General features: G+C 50.3%; 1 protein-coding gene across 1 annotated transcript; it reads right to left on the bottom strand.

Moving 5' to 3' along the window:
- Positions 1-9581: 9581 nt before the first annotated feature.
- On the bottom strand, positions 9582-15581 carry BMP4 (bone morphogenetic protein 4). The gene is made up of 3 exons (XM_080976118.1): positions 15274-15581; positions 13681-14105; positions 9582-10913 (listed from the first exon to the last, which is right to left on the bottom strand). The coding sequence occupies exons 2-3, from the start codon at positions 14096-14098 to the stop codon at positions 10039-10041; spliced, it is 1293 nt and encodes a 430-aa protein (XP_080832244.1). The 5' UTR covers positions 14099-14105; positions 15274-15581; the 3' UTR covers positions 9582-10038.
- Positions 15582-16355: the final 774 nt, after the last annotated feature.

Genomic DNA, 16355 nt, shown 5'->3' with positions numbered 1-16355 from the left:
GCGAAAGCCTGCATTCGCCCCATAGGATGCACACACATTTCCCCTTCATTTTTGGAGGGGAAAAAGTGCGTCCCATAGGGCGAAAAATATGGTACATTTTGGAAGCCAAGCCAAGGGAGAGAGGGAGGGAGGGAGGTCTGGGGGTTCAGGGAACCCCATAATGGTACTGATATGGACTATGGTTTAATGTAAATGTGTGTGTGTGTGTTTTTCTTTTTGAAACTTTGAGCTGGGGGAATCTGCCTTGCTATGTGTGTATAAATGATTTGATATGCAAGATACAAATGTGAAAAAGAGTCTTTTAAGGTATTCTTTCTCTATTCTTTTTTCTATACAATTGTGCTTTGTATTTTCTGACAAATGAGTTTGAATTTTTGTGTTTAATGTGGTTTTTTTTTTAAAAAAAAACCCCTTTTATTTCAGTTGTTTTATACAGAAGTAAGTTCTTCTGAGTTCCACAGGGCTTACTCCCAGGAAAGGGTGCATAGGATTGCAATCATAGACAGCATTCTGTTTCCCACACTGGTTGGCAAGAAGCTAAAGGGCTGGTTCCTGGCTGTTTCTCCCAGTTTTTCAGATATACAGTGGTACCTCGGGTTACATATGCTTCAGGTTACATACGCTTCAGGTTACAGACTCCGCTAACCCAGAAATAGTGCTTCAGGTTAAGAACTTTGCTTCAGGATGAGAACAGAAATCGTGCAGCAGCGGCACAGCAGCAGCAGGAGGCCCCATTAGCTAAAGTGGTGCTTCAGGTTAAGAACAGTTTCAGGTTAAGAACAGACCTCCGGAACGAATTAAGTACTTAACCCGAGGTACCACAGTCAATGGCCTTCATTCCTTGCAGTCACTCTCATTCTTCTAAAGCAACAATCCTGAAAGACACACAATTTGGAACATGCCCCACATATTGGGACTTTCATCTGAGTCCAGCTGCTGCGGCCACTGCTTTGCCCAATTCTAACCATTTTGCCTGTTGAGTTGGGGTGAGGTTTTTTCCAGGCTGCTCCTAGTTGGCCACTGTGAGAACAGGATGCTGGACTAAATGGGCCATCGGCCTGATCCAGCGGGCTCTACTTATGCTCTTGTAAATTGGAATGATTGGAGCTGTTAACTTGGAATGCCCATTCACTTCAGTTGGGATTTGTGCAGCAGAAGGTGTCAGTGGAACAGGTCCTCTTGGACGAACAGATCCCAAAGTATCAAGGAATCAAAGAATTTTGATATTGTTCTTTAGTCGTTCAGTCGTGTTCGACCCTTCGTGACCCCCTGGACCAGAGCACGCCAGGCACTCCTGTCTTCCACTGCCTCCTGCAGTTTGGTCAAACTCATGCTGGTAGCTTCGAGAACACTGTCCCACCATCTCGTCCTCTGTCGTCCCCTTCTTCTTGTGCCCTCCATCTTTCCCAACATCAGGGTCTTTTCCAGGGAGTCTTCTCTTCTCATGAGGTGGCCAAAGTCTTGGAGCCTCAGCTTCAGGATCTGTCCTTCCAGTGAGCACTCAGGGCTGATTTCCTTCAGAATGGATAGGTTTGATCTTCTTGCAGTCCATGGGACTCTCCAGAGTCTCCTCCAGCACCAGAATTCATTATAGTTCCCAGCCCAAAGACTGTACCTGGTGAATGTTAAGTGGTGCCACAGGGGGAATTGCACAAGCAACTTGGAAAACACTGGGGTCCTGATGTATCAGTAGGCAGGGATGAAACATCACCCCTCATTTTTCAGCAGGGCCAATGAGGTCATCTCCCAGGGGTGCGGGGTTACTTGCCAATCCTCTGCGTGCCACATAAACAAGCTTCCCTCAGGGATGGGAGACATCCTGGCATCTCCAAGCATGCCACCTGACACTCTCCTGAAGCAAGGCATGGTGTAAATGTGTTTTATCGTCATTCCTGTCTCGAGAGACAATGGAGTGCACCTCTGGGGGTTAAGTTAAACTGCTGCGTTAGCAGCACTGAAGTGACACTCTGCCCCCGGGCACAAGCCTGGGCAACGTGTCTGGGGGTCCTGGGTTGCCCAGATGACAAGATGTGGTGGTCCAAAGGAAAGCAGAACAAGACGCCATCCTACAAGATGCCATCCAACTGTCTTAGGGACTCCACTCTGAATTTCTGGGTTTATTCCTTAGCCTTTTCTTCCCCTGAAAATATCCCACAATGCAGCTCTCAGAGCTCAGGCGATGCTGGATTTTGGCATCAGTCTCAGCCCTTGTGGAAAGATAACTGCCTAGGTAGCAAAAATGTTTGACATTTTCCGATGTTACACCATTAAGTTGGATTTGTGGCACTGCAGAGAGGTTGTTTTGCACTTGTTGGTACAGGACTTTGGTTTTTGGATATTGAGTGAAAGGCCAAGCTTTTCGTAAGCTTCTGCGAAGATATTTAGGATGGTTTGGAGGTCATCCTCTGAGTGCGCACACACTACGTTGTCATCAGCGTATTGAAGCTCTATGACGGAAATTACAGTAACCTTACTCTTTGCTTTCAGCCTACTCAGATTAAAGAGCTTTACACCTGTTATTTCGACTCCAGCTTCCCTTTGACAAAGTGTAGGATCATGGCGATGAAAATAATAGTGTTGGGGCGATAACGCATTCATGTTTTAAACCTGATCGCACTGTGAATGGTTCACTTTGAGAGCCATTGTTATCCATGGTTGTTGCTGCCAGACTATCATGGAGGAGCTGAAGGATGTTTACAAATTTATCTGGGCAGCCGATTTTCAGAAGGACAGACCACAGGGCATTACAATTTAGGCCTTGGTAAATCAGCTCCTTCTCCAATACCATGAGAACCGGAAGCTTCCTATTGTTTTAAAAGAAAGAGGCAGAACATCTCTGGGTGCAAAAAAAGTCAGCTTCAGGCCCTGCCATCTCCAGGTAGGGGATTCAGCTGAACCCTCAACCTCACCACGCAGCTCCTTTTACCTCTCCATGCTCCATCACCCCAGGCACTTTTCTCCCAGTTTTTCCGGTGCCAGAGTCAGCTGAGCGGAAAAGGGCCTGGGGGCGACAGACCACGCAGATGCTCTCACCTGTGCGGTCCTTTTGGCATTCAAATTAAACCTCTCCCACTGAGATTACTTCTTGCCTTGAGGCCTGCCTCTTCTCCATTCCTTAAATCCCTGGATTGTCCCTGAAGCATAACCAAGGAGGTGCTCATCTTTCAAAAAATGGGCAGGGAAGGACTACAGCATGGATAGGCAAACTAAGGCCCCAGGGGCCGGATCCGGCCCAATTGCCTTGTAAATCCAGCCCACGGACGGTCTGGGAATCAGCGTGTTTTTATATGAGTAGAATGTGTACTTTTATTTAAAATGCATCTCTGGGTTATTTGTGGGGCATAGGAATTTGTTCATTATTTTTTCAAAATATAGTCTGGCCCCCCACAAGGTCTGAGGGACAGTGGACCGGCCCCCTGCTGACCCCTGGACTACAGGCACAATCTACCTCCATTAATAGCTAATGCTTTTCTAGGCTGCATCGACAGAAGTCTAGCGTAAAGTTACCAGATTTTTTTCAATGAATCTGGGGACACTTTTCAACTTCAATGGATTTTGTCAGGGGACTGATTTGTAAATAGGGGGACTGTCCCTGGGAAATGGAGACATCTGGTAACCTTAGTCTAGCGTCCAGATCAAGGGAAGTCATAGTCCCATTCTATTCTGTCTTGAACAGACCACACTTGGAATACTGTGTCCAGTTCTGGGTGCCACAATTTAAGAAGGAGGATGGCAAGCTGGAACATGTGCAGAAGAAGGCAACTTGGATAATCAAGGGTCTAGAAGCCAAGCCTTATGAGGAACGGTTGAAGGAGTTGGGTCTGTTTAGCCTGGAGAAGAGCAGACTGAGGAGACAGGCATCTTCAGCTATCTCAAGGGCTGTCACATGGAAGAGGGAACATGCTTGTTTTCTCCTGCTCTGGAGAGTGTAGGACTCAAACCCATGGCTTCAAGTTGCAAGAAAGGAGATTCCTACTCAACACCAAGTAGAACTTTCTGACAGGAAGAGCTGTTTGACAGTGGAACGGTCTCCCTCAGGAGGTAGTAGACCTTCCTTCCTTGGAGGTTTTTAAGCAGAGGTTGGAAGGCCATCTGCCATGGATGCTGAAATTCCTGTGTGGCAGGGGGTTGGACTAGATGACCCCTGGGGTACCTTCGAACTCTACGATTCTATGAACTCCTGCAAAAGAAAGCCTCCAAAGAAACCCATGACTGCTGCAGTGAATGAGGACCCTATCGCTTATCAAAAAGAGATTAGGGGTATCAGAAGGTCTCCTGCATCTGGATCAGAACCCTGCTCTCACAGCAGCCCACCAGATGCCCCTTCTGGTAAGCCCATGAACAGGCTTTTGAGCACCACAGAAAGCCATTCTTCACTCTAAAAGAATTATTATTATTATCTGTTCATTTCTAGCCCATCTTTTTCTCCAAGGAGCTCAAGCGATCACACTTGGCTCTCCTGCTCCTCATTTAATCCCCAGAACAACTCTCTTGAGGTAGGTTAGGCTGAGAGGCAGCGATTACCCTACAATCACCAAATGATCTTCACAACCAAGAGGGGATTTGGGCCCTGATCTCTCAGGTCCGAGACACTGGCATCGTAAAACTAGGGTTTCCATACATCTGGAATTTCCTGGACATAGCCGGGATCTGTCCATCGGAAGCTGTGTCCGGGCAGAAATTGCTGAAATGTCCAGGAAAATCCAGACATATGGCAACCCCATGTTGGTAGTGTATAACTTGGCGGATTTCCTTATAACTAACTCAAAAACTTCCTTTTTTTGGTGAGGTTTTGCAAAGAAGAAGAAGAAGAAGAAGAAGAAGAAGAAGAAGAAGAAGAAGAGGAGGAAGAAGATTAACAAATTTGGGCAAAAAAATCCAACAACTTTGACACGTTAATGTGTCAACACAAATAGATGTTATTAATATTGCAGTTGTTGTATGAGGGATTATGATGATGATAGGAATGGAATTGTAATTAATAAAATTTTGGAACGCAGAAATAAAGAAAACCATCAAACCATCAATTCTAGCACATGGGGGGGGCACCTAAATTATATAATTATATATAAATAAATTGAATGATTGGTATTAGTAACTGTATTATAAATTGGTATTGTTATAACAAGGCTATTATTGCATTGTAATTGAAAATTAATAAAATTATTATTATTGGGGGGGGGGGGGAAGGCTCAGCAACTTTGGCCAACAATTTTTGTCTCTGGATTTTCCCCTTTTGAAATATGGAAACTCTAAGTTTCACTCCCCTACAAGGTAGCGATAGTCACCAAATTGGATGGCTTTAGAAGATTAGGCAAATTCATGGAGGAGGGGATGCTTCTGAATACCAGTTGCTGAAAACACAGGAGGGGCCCTGTGTTCGAATCCTGCTCATGGGTTTCCTCACAGGCATCTGGTTGTGTGAAGGGGATGCTGGACTGGATGGGCCATTGGCCGGATCCAGCAAAGCACTTCTTATGTTCAGCAGGTTTACCTGCTTCACAATCCCCCTAGCAACTCAGAGGCATGGCTTCTCAGCCTTGAGCCTTTCAATGGCTGGGCCAACCCAGACAGATGGGCAGGATATAAATAATAAAATCACGACTGCTACTACTAGTGATAATAATTTTATTATTTGCACCTTGCACCCATCTGACTGGGTTGACCCAGCCACTGTGGGCAGCTCCCAAGAGAATATGGAAAACACAATAAAACATTAAAAACTTCCCTATACAGGGCTGCCTTCAGATGTCTTTTAAAGGTTATACAGTGGAATCTTGGGTTGCGGACGTAATCCATGACGGAGGCACGTCCACAACCCGCAGCATTCGCATCCTGAAGCGCCACGTCTGCGCAGGCGCTGGTGTGATTTGGCGCTTCTGCGCATGCGCGAGCAGTGAAACCCGGAAGTACCCCGTTCCGGTACTTCTGGGTTTCCCGCGGTCCGCAACCCGAAAACACGTAACCTGAAGTGTCCGTAACATGAGGTATGACTGTATACAGTGGTACCTCGGGTTAAGTACTTAATTCGTTCCAGAGGTCCGTACTTAACCTGAAACTGTTCTTAACCTGAAGCACCACTTTAGCTAATGGGGCCTCCTGCTGCCGCTGCACCGCCGGAGCACGATTTCTGTTCTCATCCTGAAGCAAAGTTCTTAACCTGAAACACTATTTCTGGGTTAGCGGAGTCTGTAACCTGAAGCGTATGTAACCCGAGGTACCACTGTAGTTACTTTTCTCCTTGACACCTGATGGGAGGGCGTTCCACAGGGAGGGCGCCACCACCGAGAAGGCCCTCTGCCTGGTTCCCTGTAACTTAGCTTCTTGCAATGAAGGAACCAGCAGAGGACCATCAGCATTGGACCTCAGCGTCCGTGTAGAACAACGGCGGTGGAGACTCTCCTTCAGGTCTACTGGGCCGAGGCCGCTTAGGGCTTTAAAGCTCAGCACCAACACTTTGAATTGTGCTCAGAAACATATTATTGTCATTGCTACTGCTGCTGCTGTTCTTATGGCCCCCATTCATTTCAGTGGTGCAGTGCGTGAATCGTGTCCACAGCACTGAGCAAAACAAAGGTCAAGGAGTTCCCACATTTCCGCTTAAAATGCCCCCTCCCTCTGCCTCATTTACCTGGACAATCTGTTTTGCAAAAGAAAAAACACAGAACAGACCCCTAAATAGCTATTTAGCTCCCAATCCATATTTAACTCTTCTCAAATCTCTCTCTTTCTTTCCCCACCTCACTTCTTTGAGCATCATAATTGCCAGATATGATCTTCAAAGGCTTTGGGGAAGCTTTGATGTGAGGTGAAGTGGCTTTCCTCATCCCTCTCCTCCTGCTGCAAAATGTTAATAGCTTTGAACCTGGGGGAGCCCGAGGCAAGAGAGGGTTAAGGCAGAAAGGAAAGGTAAAAAATATATAAATAAATTTGAAAAACCCTCCAGGGATGAGCATTCACCTCCCCCAGGTAAACCCAGAGCCTCTTTCAAATGCATCTCTCTCTCTGTGTGTCTTCCTATGTTCCACAGTAAGCAAGTCAGGTGTTTTCCTGCCCCCCCCCCAGCGCGCAGGTTTGGGGGCAAATTTGGTGTGGCTAGCCAGCCTGTTTTGTTGCTTCTGTTGCTTGGGGCAAAGGAACAGGCAAATCCCCAAAAGCCAAACCTCCTTTTTCACAGGGCTGAGCACCCTTGCAAAACTTCAAGGCCTTTTTTGATGACACCCAAAGACTCACCTGAACAGGTTGGGAAGGGGAGAAGCTCAGCGGAACAGCATCTGCCCAGCATGCACAATCCCCAACATCTCCAGGTACATAGGAAGCTGTCTTATACTGATCAATATAGCTCAATAGTGCCGACACTGGCTGGCAGCAGCACTCCAGGGGTTCAGGCAGGGGACGATTCCAGAACCTACCTAGAGATGTCACTGGGGACCGAAACTGGGACCTTCTAGGTGCAAAGCAGATCCTCTGCCACTGATAGATCCTCACTTAAACCCCCCCCCCAAGAGCTGCTGCCAGTCAGTGTCGGCACTATTGAGCTATATTGGTCAGGGTCCCTTCCAGCTCTGTAATTCTATGATCTAGATGGGCCAAATGACTCACTATAAGGCAGTTTCCTCTGCTCCTATGTATAATATCAACCTCCTCTTTTGCTAACTAATCACAGCCTGGCTACACAGTTTTGAGGAATGCGGAAATACTCCTCTGAGCATATGCAGAGTATTTCCTGCACCTCTTTACTAATCAATCACAGTCCATGGCCTTCTGCTGGAACAATAAACTCGTTGACTGGACTTGAAAACTAATCGGCTATACAGTTTTTATGACCCCTGTAAGCTCTCCTGAACATGTGCAGAGTTTTTTCCCCCCCAACTAATCACAGCCTGGTTACACAACTGAGGGGCATTTTGAAAGACCCAGGCGAGAAAACGCAGCTGCTGGAAATTGCGCTTGTAATAAAACAGCAAAGGGTGAACAGGATGCCACGAGATCTCTGTGTAGAGAGAGAAAGAGGAACCTTTTGCAAAATCGCCAACAGGAGGGGGCTAAAAGGAGCATTCTAAAAAAAAAAAAGACAAACAAGTGTGCTAGGCAAAGCCAGCACAAAATAAGCCCCCATCCAGACGCAAAAGCTGGAGACACACAGGATGTAAACAGGAAAGGCAGGCCACCCACAACAAGCTAAAAAAACTGATAGCCTTGGATTTGCGCCCGGGGAGACGCAATCTGCCATCCCTCGAAGCGGTGGCTGGCTTCAAGAGGGAGCGAATAAGCAGAGGCTTTTAAGCAGATGTTGGGCAGCCATCTGTCCTGGATGCTTTAGCTGAGATTCCTGCATTGCAGGGGGTTGGTCTGGATGACCCCTGGAGTTCCTTTCCAACTCTACGAAAGGTAGCCAGAGGTGTGAACCTGGGCTCTCCAATCCCAGCGGCGGGGAGGAGGGGAGGTCAGAAAGGGACCCAGCGGGGACGGAAACACACTCTGCGTGTACTCAGGTGACCCATCTGCCCCCTTGCTAGGGGACTAGGAGTGGCTCAAATCAAAGCTACTCCTGGTCCAATAATTTACTCAGAGGGGTGAGAGTTATGCCAGCGCCGTTGGCTAGTTTAAGGCAGCCTGGGCCGACCATGTGCGGTCAATAAATTGGTTGTTACGTTCCAGGGGTGCCAACTTAAATAAAATATTGAGGGCAGGTAAACCCCATTCCGCATAATCGAGCGCGCACACACCACTTGAATGGCGATGCCCATCAACTTGGGGGCGGGGTGGCCCCCTCAAATATTTTATTGGGGAGCCAAAGGGCCCCCCCCTAATTTAAAGGATTAATGGTTTTGCGGATCTGGCTATGGAGCAAGGGAAGGCTGTGACCCCTTAAGCCGCATCAATGGGATGGTTGCTCCATTGAGATGAATGGATCTCGCTTCGGAACAGACACGCGGGGTAGACACAAGCGTCTGCCTAGGGTCTACTCTGAGGGCTCTCACACTATGCGCTCTCGGATCTTGAGCATCGTTAGGTGGGGGGGGGGGAGTCACTTCTATTACGTTTTAGCCCTTTGGTGGGAGAGGGGCCTTCGGACAGGAGCGGGTGGGAAGTTTGTCAGACGGCTTGAACCCACAATAACACGTCGAGATGTGTCACAAGCGCGCGCAGGCGCAATGGGCAGGCGGGGTGGGGGAGATAAGGCAACCCCCAATCAGAGCATAGCCCACCACCCGCGCCAAAGACTGGATCTTACGCAGAGACCTAGCTTGCACAGCAATCATTAAGAACGTGCCAAAATGATGCCAAGACATGCCGAAGAGGTGCGGAGGTCCTATTTATAAGGGGGTGGGGGTGGGTGGGGAAAGATATGAAATCTAATCTTAGTCCTGCAGCCAGGCAAGCGAGTTAGCAATTAAGACAATGCAAAAAGAGAACGAGAGCGCGGCGGGGAAAACCTTTCGGGCTGGGGAGGGAGAAAGAGAGGAAAGAAAATACCCCACCCCCCAACAGAAATAAATGATATTTTTTAAAATAATAATAATAAATAAATTAAAACTATAAAAGATATTGCGTTTACCTTTAAAATAATGACTCGCTTTATTTTTTATCTTTTAATATGTCGTTATAAATATATTTTGTCAAAATATATGATCATTATTGTCAAAACATTTGCACGTAAAGTCATAAATAAGGTCAAGGTGAACGGATTAAGGGATTTTTTTTCCATTAATTTTTTTTTTTTTTTTTTGCTGGCGCGCACGCGCCGCTGGGTGAGCGGCATAGGTGAGAAAGAGAATTTATGGCATAACTTGATGTTCCTTTTCTTTTTTCGAAAAAAAAAAGCACAGAAGGCCAACCCATTCTGGAACCTGGGAGGAGGACAAGGAGAAGCAGCCCCTCTTCCCCGCCACTTCCATCCCTGGGAAATTTTGGACGGGGCGGGCTGGATGGTGAGGACAAGGGACCGGAGGGAGAGAACCGGACAGGGAAGAAGTTGATTTATCACTTTTTTTTTTAAAGAAAAAAAATTCTCTCTCTCTCTGTTTCTCGCGTTTAACGACACCCACACCCTTCGACCACCATCTCCTGGTAATTCTTGAGGACCACCTTGTCGTACTCGTCCAGGTAGAGCATAGAGATGGCGCTGAGCTCGGTGGGGACGCAGCAGGCTTTGGGGATGCTGCCGTTGACCGAGTTGACCAGCGTCTGCACGATGGCGTGGTTGGTAGAGTTGAGGTGGTCAGCCAAAGGGAAAGGGCAGTCCCCGTGGCAGTAGAAAGCCTGGTAGCCCGGCGGGGCCACGATCCAGTCGTTCCAGCCCACGTCGCTGAAATCCACATAGAGCGCGTGGCGGCGGCAGTTCTTCTTGTTCTTGCGCGCGCGCTGGTGCGCGTGCTTGGGGCTGCGCTTGGCCCGGCGCGTCAGCAGCGACTGGCCCCGGCCGTCGTGGCTGAAAGTGACCAGCAGGGGCCGGAGGCGGGCCCAGTCTCCGGCCCCCAGGCGGCCCCCTTGAGGTAAAGAGCGGCTAATCCGGACATGGCTGCCCTGGTGAGTCTGTAGCGCGGGGTGGAGGGGCAAAACCTCCACGGCCAGCCCGTGGTTGGGCTGGCCGCCTGCGGTCCATCGGATAACGGCGGGGCTCACGTCGAAGCTCTCCCAGCGGCTCACGTTGTGGTGCACCAGGCGGGTGTCCAACAGGCGGGTGGCCAGGTCCTCCCCTCGGCGGAGGGGCTTCATCACCTCGTAAATGTTGATCCGGTGGAAGCCCCTCTCCCAGGAGGACGCCCCGTCCTCGCCGACGATCTGCTGTCGGAAGAGCCGCAGCTCCGCCGAGGAGATGGCCTCGCCCGACGGCACGCTGCTCAGGTTGAAGAAGTAGCGCAGGCGGGCCGGCTGGTTGGCGGGCCCCGGGACTTGCTCGAGGTGCTCTGGAGAGGGGAAGGGGACCGGGAGGAGAAAGCAAGAGACAGGACGGTTGGTGGTGGCAGGAGGAAGGAGAGACAGCAACAGACGCGCAGAACAGACGGCGCGGTTTGGGCAAGCCCGGACAAAACCGAGCGCGCGATGGCCGTGGGTTGGGTGGCTGGTTGGGTCAGAGTCACGGGAAGGGCGCGATCCACCTGCTAAAGCACCGGGCTGGAGAGGAATAATACCCCTATCCATCTCCTCCAAAAGTAAAACCTCACCCCCCCCCCACTTTTGTCCATTTCACCTGCCTTTTGGGTTATCGCCACCCCCTGGCCGGCCCAGTTTACTCGGGGGGAAAGGCTCTTTTGATTGCCAGGAGGTGTCTGCTGCCTAATAGAAGCGCGCGAGGACTAGAGGAGGAGCCCCATCCTTGGACGCCTTGCGCAAAAGTTGCGCTGCGGGCAACAAGGCATACTTGGGGGATAGCATTGCTGCGATCCTAAACGCGCTTTGCTAAGAAATGAAACCAGGCCAGCGGGTGATCGGGCTGCAAGGCTGCGGTTCCTGGCCCACTTATGAGGGTGCAACATTCCCCCCGCCCAGCTTAAATCCTTAGGATTCCCTTCATAGTACAATACAGCCATCATCCTGCATAAGAAAGGGCGCAGGTAACTGCTCTCAGTTTAGGAGAGTCTTTGCTTTGAACTCAGATCATCTTGCTGGTAGAGGTTCGACCCTCCGCCCCACACACTCTGGCGCCCTCTCCCCACTCTGTTCTCTGCCCCATTGTAGAAGCCTAGTGAGCTGTTTGCTCAGGCACCATTTGTGAGTCCCAGCCCTCCGAGCACGCCCTATCGTTGTTACTTTTTTAAAAAATTTGCCCCACCTTACATGTGCACGGCGCTGGCCATCGAGCCAACAGCACAAAGGACCCTGCCCGCGAGGAGGATGCAAGCACGCCTTTAGGATTCAAGAACAGGCCTTCCCATTGTCCCAGGAAGAGTTAAACCCATGCGCCTCTCCCTCTCCCCCCCCCCGCCTCTCTTTTAAAAAATACATCGGACGCTCTCCATTTAAGTGTAGGTTTAGTAACTGAAATTCAGCCTCGCTGGATTCCCACTAGTCCGTGTATTGCGGGGTCGGGTGGCTTCTTGCGCTATCCGCCAAATTCGAATCAAGTCGTTGTTCTGTTATTTCCACATCCCCCCCTCCGTCACCTCTGCACACAAGCAGAGTGCATTGTAGCCTGTCCTTCCCCTATAAGTTCTTGCACGTGCTCGTGTGATCCATTCTTCACGGCCACGCACGCCCAGAGCACACTTCTTCTCCAGCTCTATCGTTAGCAGACGACTTTGATCCAAAAGGAGCTACTCTTGAGGAAACAGGTTGTGCCTTGCAATAGATGCCCATTTACCAAATACGGCTTGCGAGTTGTAATTTAATAATAATAATAATAGTTCTTACTAATATTGCAGAGGAAAAAGTGGGCAGAAGTGTTTTAAAGCTACGTTTCCTCTTTAAATTTATTGTTAGGGGAAAAGGAGATGCTCTCTTGGTGCGCGAAGCCCTCCCCCTAAAAAAACCCCCCTCCTTTCTAATAACAGGGGTTGCAACCAGTACAGACTCCCGGCTCCAGTAGAAAGAAGCAAACTGGCTAGGAAACATTTGGATCCACTTGCAGTTGCATCTCTCTCTCTCTCTCTCTCTCTCTCTCTCTCTCTCTCTCACACACACACACACACTCCCCCCCCCCAAACAGACGCAGTTTTACGTTGGTCATTAAAAAAAAGCCATCTCCCTCTCTTCCCTCCCGCCGTTTCCCAAAAGGAACAAGCGGGAGTTTTTTGGTTGGTTTTTTTGTTTAAAGGCGGGGACGAGCGCTTTGATATTTCTCCATAAACTTCTAAGTTTGGTCCGGGAAGAGAGGAGGAGCGAGATGGGGGTGGGAGTAACAGAACCGGAGTGAAATCTGGAGCAGCTGCTGATGGGCGATTCAGAGAGAGAACGCCTTTCAGTCCGTGCGCACGCAGGCCGACGTTCAACCGGACAAAGGTGATTTAATAATATCAAGTAATTTTAGTTGGCAATAGCGGTCTCAATCGTGCAAAAGTAGTCTGCAGACTTCTCTCCTCCCAAGCGACGTACTGTATCCTGCTCTTAAACCAAGCGAGCCCACTTCGCGAGAGGTCAAACCCTTCCCCTAAAACATAATGAGATCGTCTTTCTCGTATAAACGTTTCTCCAGATCCCGGTTTCCGTGTGTGAGCGCAGAAATGCCCACACAAACCCCCCGCTGTCCGTCCTCCTTAGCTGCTTCCTGGGCAAGGGAGGAGAAGGACGGCACCCGCGCTCATCACGCCTCTCCATAGAGGGCGAGCCAGAGTCACGCCGGAGTATCACACTCGGAACCGGTTTCAATCCAAATCCATCGCATCCACAGCCCGATGCGGAGCAGGGGTGAAGGAGGAGGAGAAAACGAACTACCCCTTCCACCCCCCCCCAAAAAAAACAGGGGACACCTAACCCACCCAGTCCAACCCTGGAATCTTGCAAGCGGTGCTTTTAGCCCGGGTCCGGCCTCGGGCCGCCTGATCCTTTCAGGAGCATTTACTCGCAAGAAAGCCCCAACCGGACACTAGGAGGGGTGCATCAGATTTCGTTCCTCCCCACCTCCCCGCAAAAAAAAAAAAAAAATCAAATTCTGAAATCCCACCACCACCAATCACCATCATAATAGTCGGAGATCTACTCAGAAGCGCTCCGTGCGCCCCTTTCCAGTTTGCATACCTTCGTGGTGGAAGCTCCTCACGGTGTTGGCGCGGCTGGTGGACTTTTCCGGGTACTGGAGGCTGAGATCCTGCAGCTTTTCCTCCTCTTCCCCGGACTGGAGGCGATAGAGATCCAGCATGTATGAAGGGACGAGCGCCGCCTTGCTGGGCTGCGGCCGCCGCCGGAGCCCGAACATCTGGAGTAGGGTAGCCTCGAACCCGCGCAAGAGTTCATGGCTCGGGAACGGGCGACGCGAAGTCCCCGAGGCGCCTTCTCCGTCTCCGGCCTCCCCGGCTCGCTGCTGCTGCTGCTGGAGATAGTCCCCGACAACTTTCTTCTTCCCAGTCTCGGCAGGTATCAAGCTGGCACGGTTAGTACCTCCAAGCAGCACTCGGCACAATAAAATGACCATCAGGAGTCGGTTACCAGGCGTCATGGTGTCTCTGTTGGGGGGGAGGGAAGGGTGTAGTTGGGTTGGGGGGGCAGAGAGCAGAAGGAGGGGAGGGAAGAGGGGGAGAAGGAGGGAGAAAGAGGAGCAAACAAACAAGGTCCGTCAAAAATGACACACTTTAGAAAAAAGTTAAAGAAACGCACATCCCAAGCTCAAAACACAAAGCAAAACACAAACCAGATTCCCCCCCCCCCCGAAAATGCAGTGCAGAACCTTATTGGGACTTTACGCCCAGCCAATTAAGACTTGGGACTTTACGCCCCCCCCCCGCAATTATCAACACCCCCCCCCAAAAAAATTCTCCTCTGTTTTATCTGAGCAACGATCTGCGTAAAAATGGGGTCACGAAACCAGCTGTTAATACGCCCGAACAAAGTTCCGAAAACCCATCTCTGCTTTTCGCCCATCAAAACAGGGCTTTGCACTTGTTGTTAATGGAAGTAATATTTTTTTAAAATGCACTGGGAGAGGCTGGAAGTCGGAGGTCCCGGTTCATTGTTGAGCAAGCTTCCAGGAGGTCTGCTTGGAAAGCGCTCTCCATAGCAAGTGTCTGTTGGAGCCTTCCCGGCTGCCGGCCGCTAGCCACTAGGTGCCCGCGGGGTAGCCCCGTCCGTGGGGGTTTGCGGGGAGGGGACGGGGAGATCTGCAGCCCCTCTCCGGCGTAAGGGCCTCGTGGATCGCGAAGGGAAGGGGGGGGGATAAACGCGGAGGGGGAAGAACGCGCCTTCTCCAGGGTCTCCAGTCGTTCTTATTTACTTCGCATTTGACAAATATCCCCGTGGGGTAAAACTAGATCTTCATTTTTAAAAAGGAAAAAAACACACACTACAGTCCGAGCCGATGGGCGTTTACTTGGAAGTAAGCCCCCAGTAGGGCTTACTCTCAAGTAAGGGCACGGAGAGATTGCACAGAAAATGCTCTCCCCTGAAAACAAACAAACCAAAAAACTGTTTCGAAATGAACCATTTGTTTTTAAAAGGAGCGAATAAAAGGACTCGGAAGTTTGAGAGTCCGGCGCTCGCTCGCTCGCTCGCTCACTCACTCTCACACACAACAAGCTCCGTCTCTCTGTCTCCCTCCCTCTCTTTTTCTTGGTTCTTTTTCATCCTCCCCCTCTTTTAAACCAGAACTCACACAAGGAATGAGAAAGCGCTACTCACTGACAGAAAGCAAGGCATATAGAAACAGTCCATGGTTCTTGACAGCCAAGCGTGGAGCAGGACTCGTGGGAAAGCTCACGCGGGGAATCCGGAGTCAAGCCGCTTTGCGGAGCCGGGGAGAGTCTATCTATCGCTCGCTGCTACTGCTGCTGCTGCTTCGCCTTCTTCCTCTTCGTCTTCTTCTCCGGGCTGCGGGCAGGAGCAATCGCGCGCCACGGCTTGCTGCTCCAGAGCGACTCCTGGAAAACGAATATATTTGAATATAATGAAACTCCCGAGCAGGCTGCCTTCTGCTTTTCTTCCAGCCCCGGAGAGGGTCACGTGGGTCCGAGGAGCCAGCCTGTCAATCAGCGGACCGCAAACTCCGCCTTCCTCCTCCTCCTCCTCCTCCTCTGTCCTGGGCTCTGCAAAGGGATGTCCCACCTCCTTGCCCTCTGTCAATCTCCCCGTAGCTTTTCCTTTCCTTTCTCTTCTACTTTCCTTCTAAAGAGAGAGTGTGCGCAGCTGAGTGTGAACTGCAACTCCCTTTGGCTTGATCCAGATGAGAGCCCAAAGCCTTCCCAGACCAGGCTTTGCCTTAGGTAGCTTAGCATTGTCTGCACTGACTGGCAGCAGCTGTTGGGGGTTCAGACAGGAGTCTTTCTCAGTCCTACCCGGAGACGCCTTTGCATGGAACCCGGGACCTTCATGCAGAGTGAATGCTCTGGCCACTGAGCTACAGTCCCTTTTCTGCATGAGTGCTCCAAGACCACATTCAAAGGCAACCAGGAGGGGGCCCCAAGCCATCCCCATTTTTTTTAATGCGCTGGGGGAGGGGACTTGCAAAGAAGAGATTGTTGTTGTTTAGTCGTGTCCGACTCTTCGTGACCCCCTGGACCAGAGCACGCCAGGCCCTCCTGTCTTCCACTGCCTCCCGCAGTTTGGTCAAACTCATGCTGGTAGCTTCAAGAACACTGTCCAACCACCTCGTCCTCTGTCGTCCCCTTCTCCTTGGGCCTTCCATCTTTCCCAGCATCAGGGTATTTTCCAGGGAGTCTTCTCTTCTCATGAGGTGGCAAAGAAGAGATGCCTCAAACCAAAAT

This window comes from Podarcis pityusensis (genome assembly GCF_964106645.2).
Source record: "Podarcis pityusensis genome assembly, chromosome: 1".
Lineage (NCBI taxonomy): Eukaryota > Metazoa > Chordata > Lepidosauria > Squamata > Lacertidae > Podarcis > Podarcis pityusensis.
The sequence above is the reverse complement of the archived record's forward strand: the minus strand, read 5'-3'. Positions and strand labels throughout refer to the sequence as shown.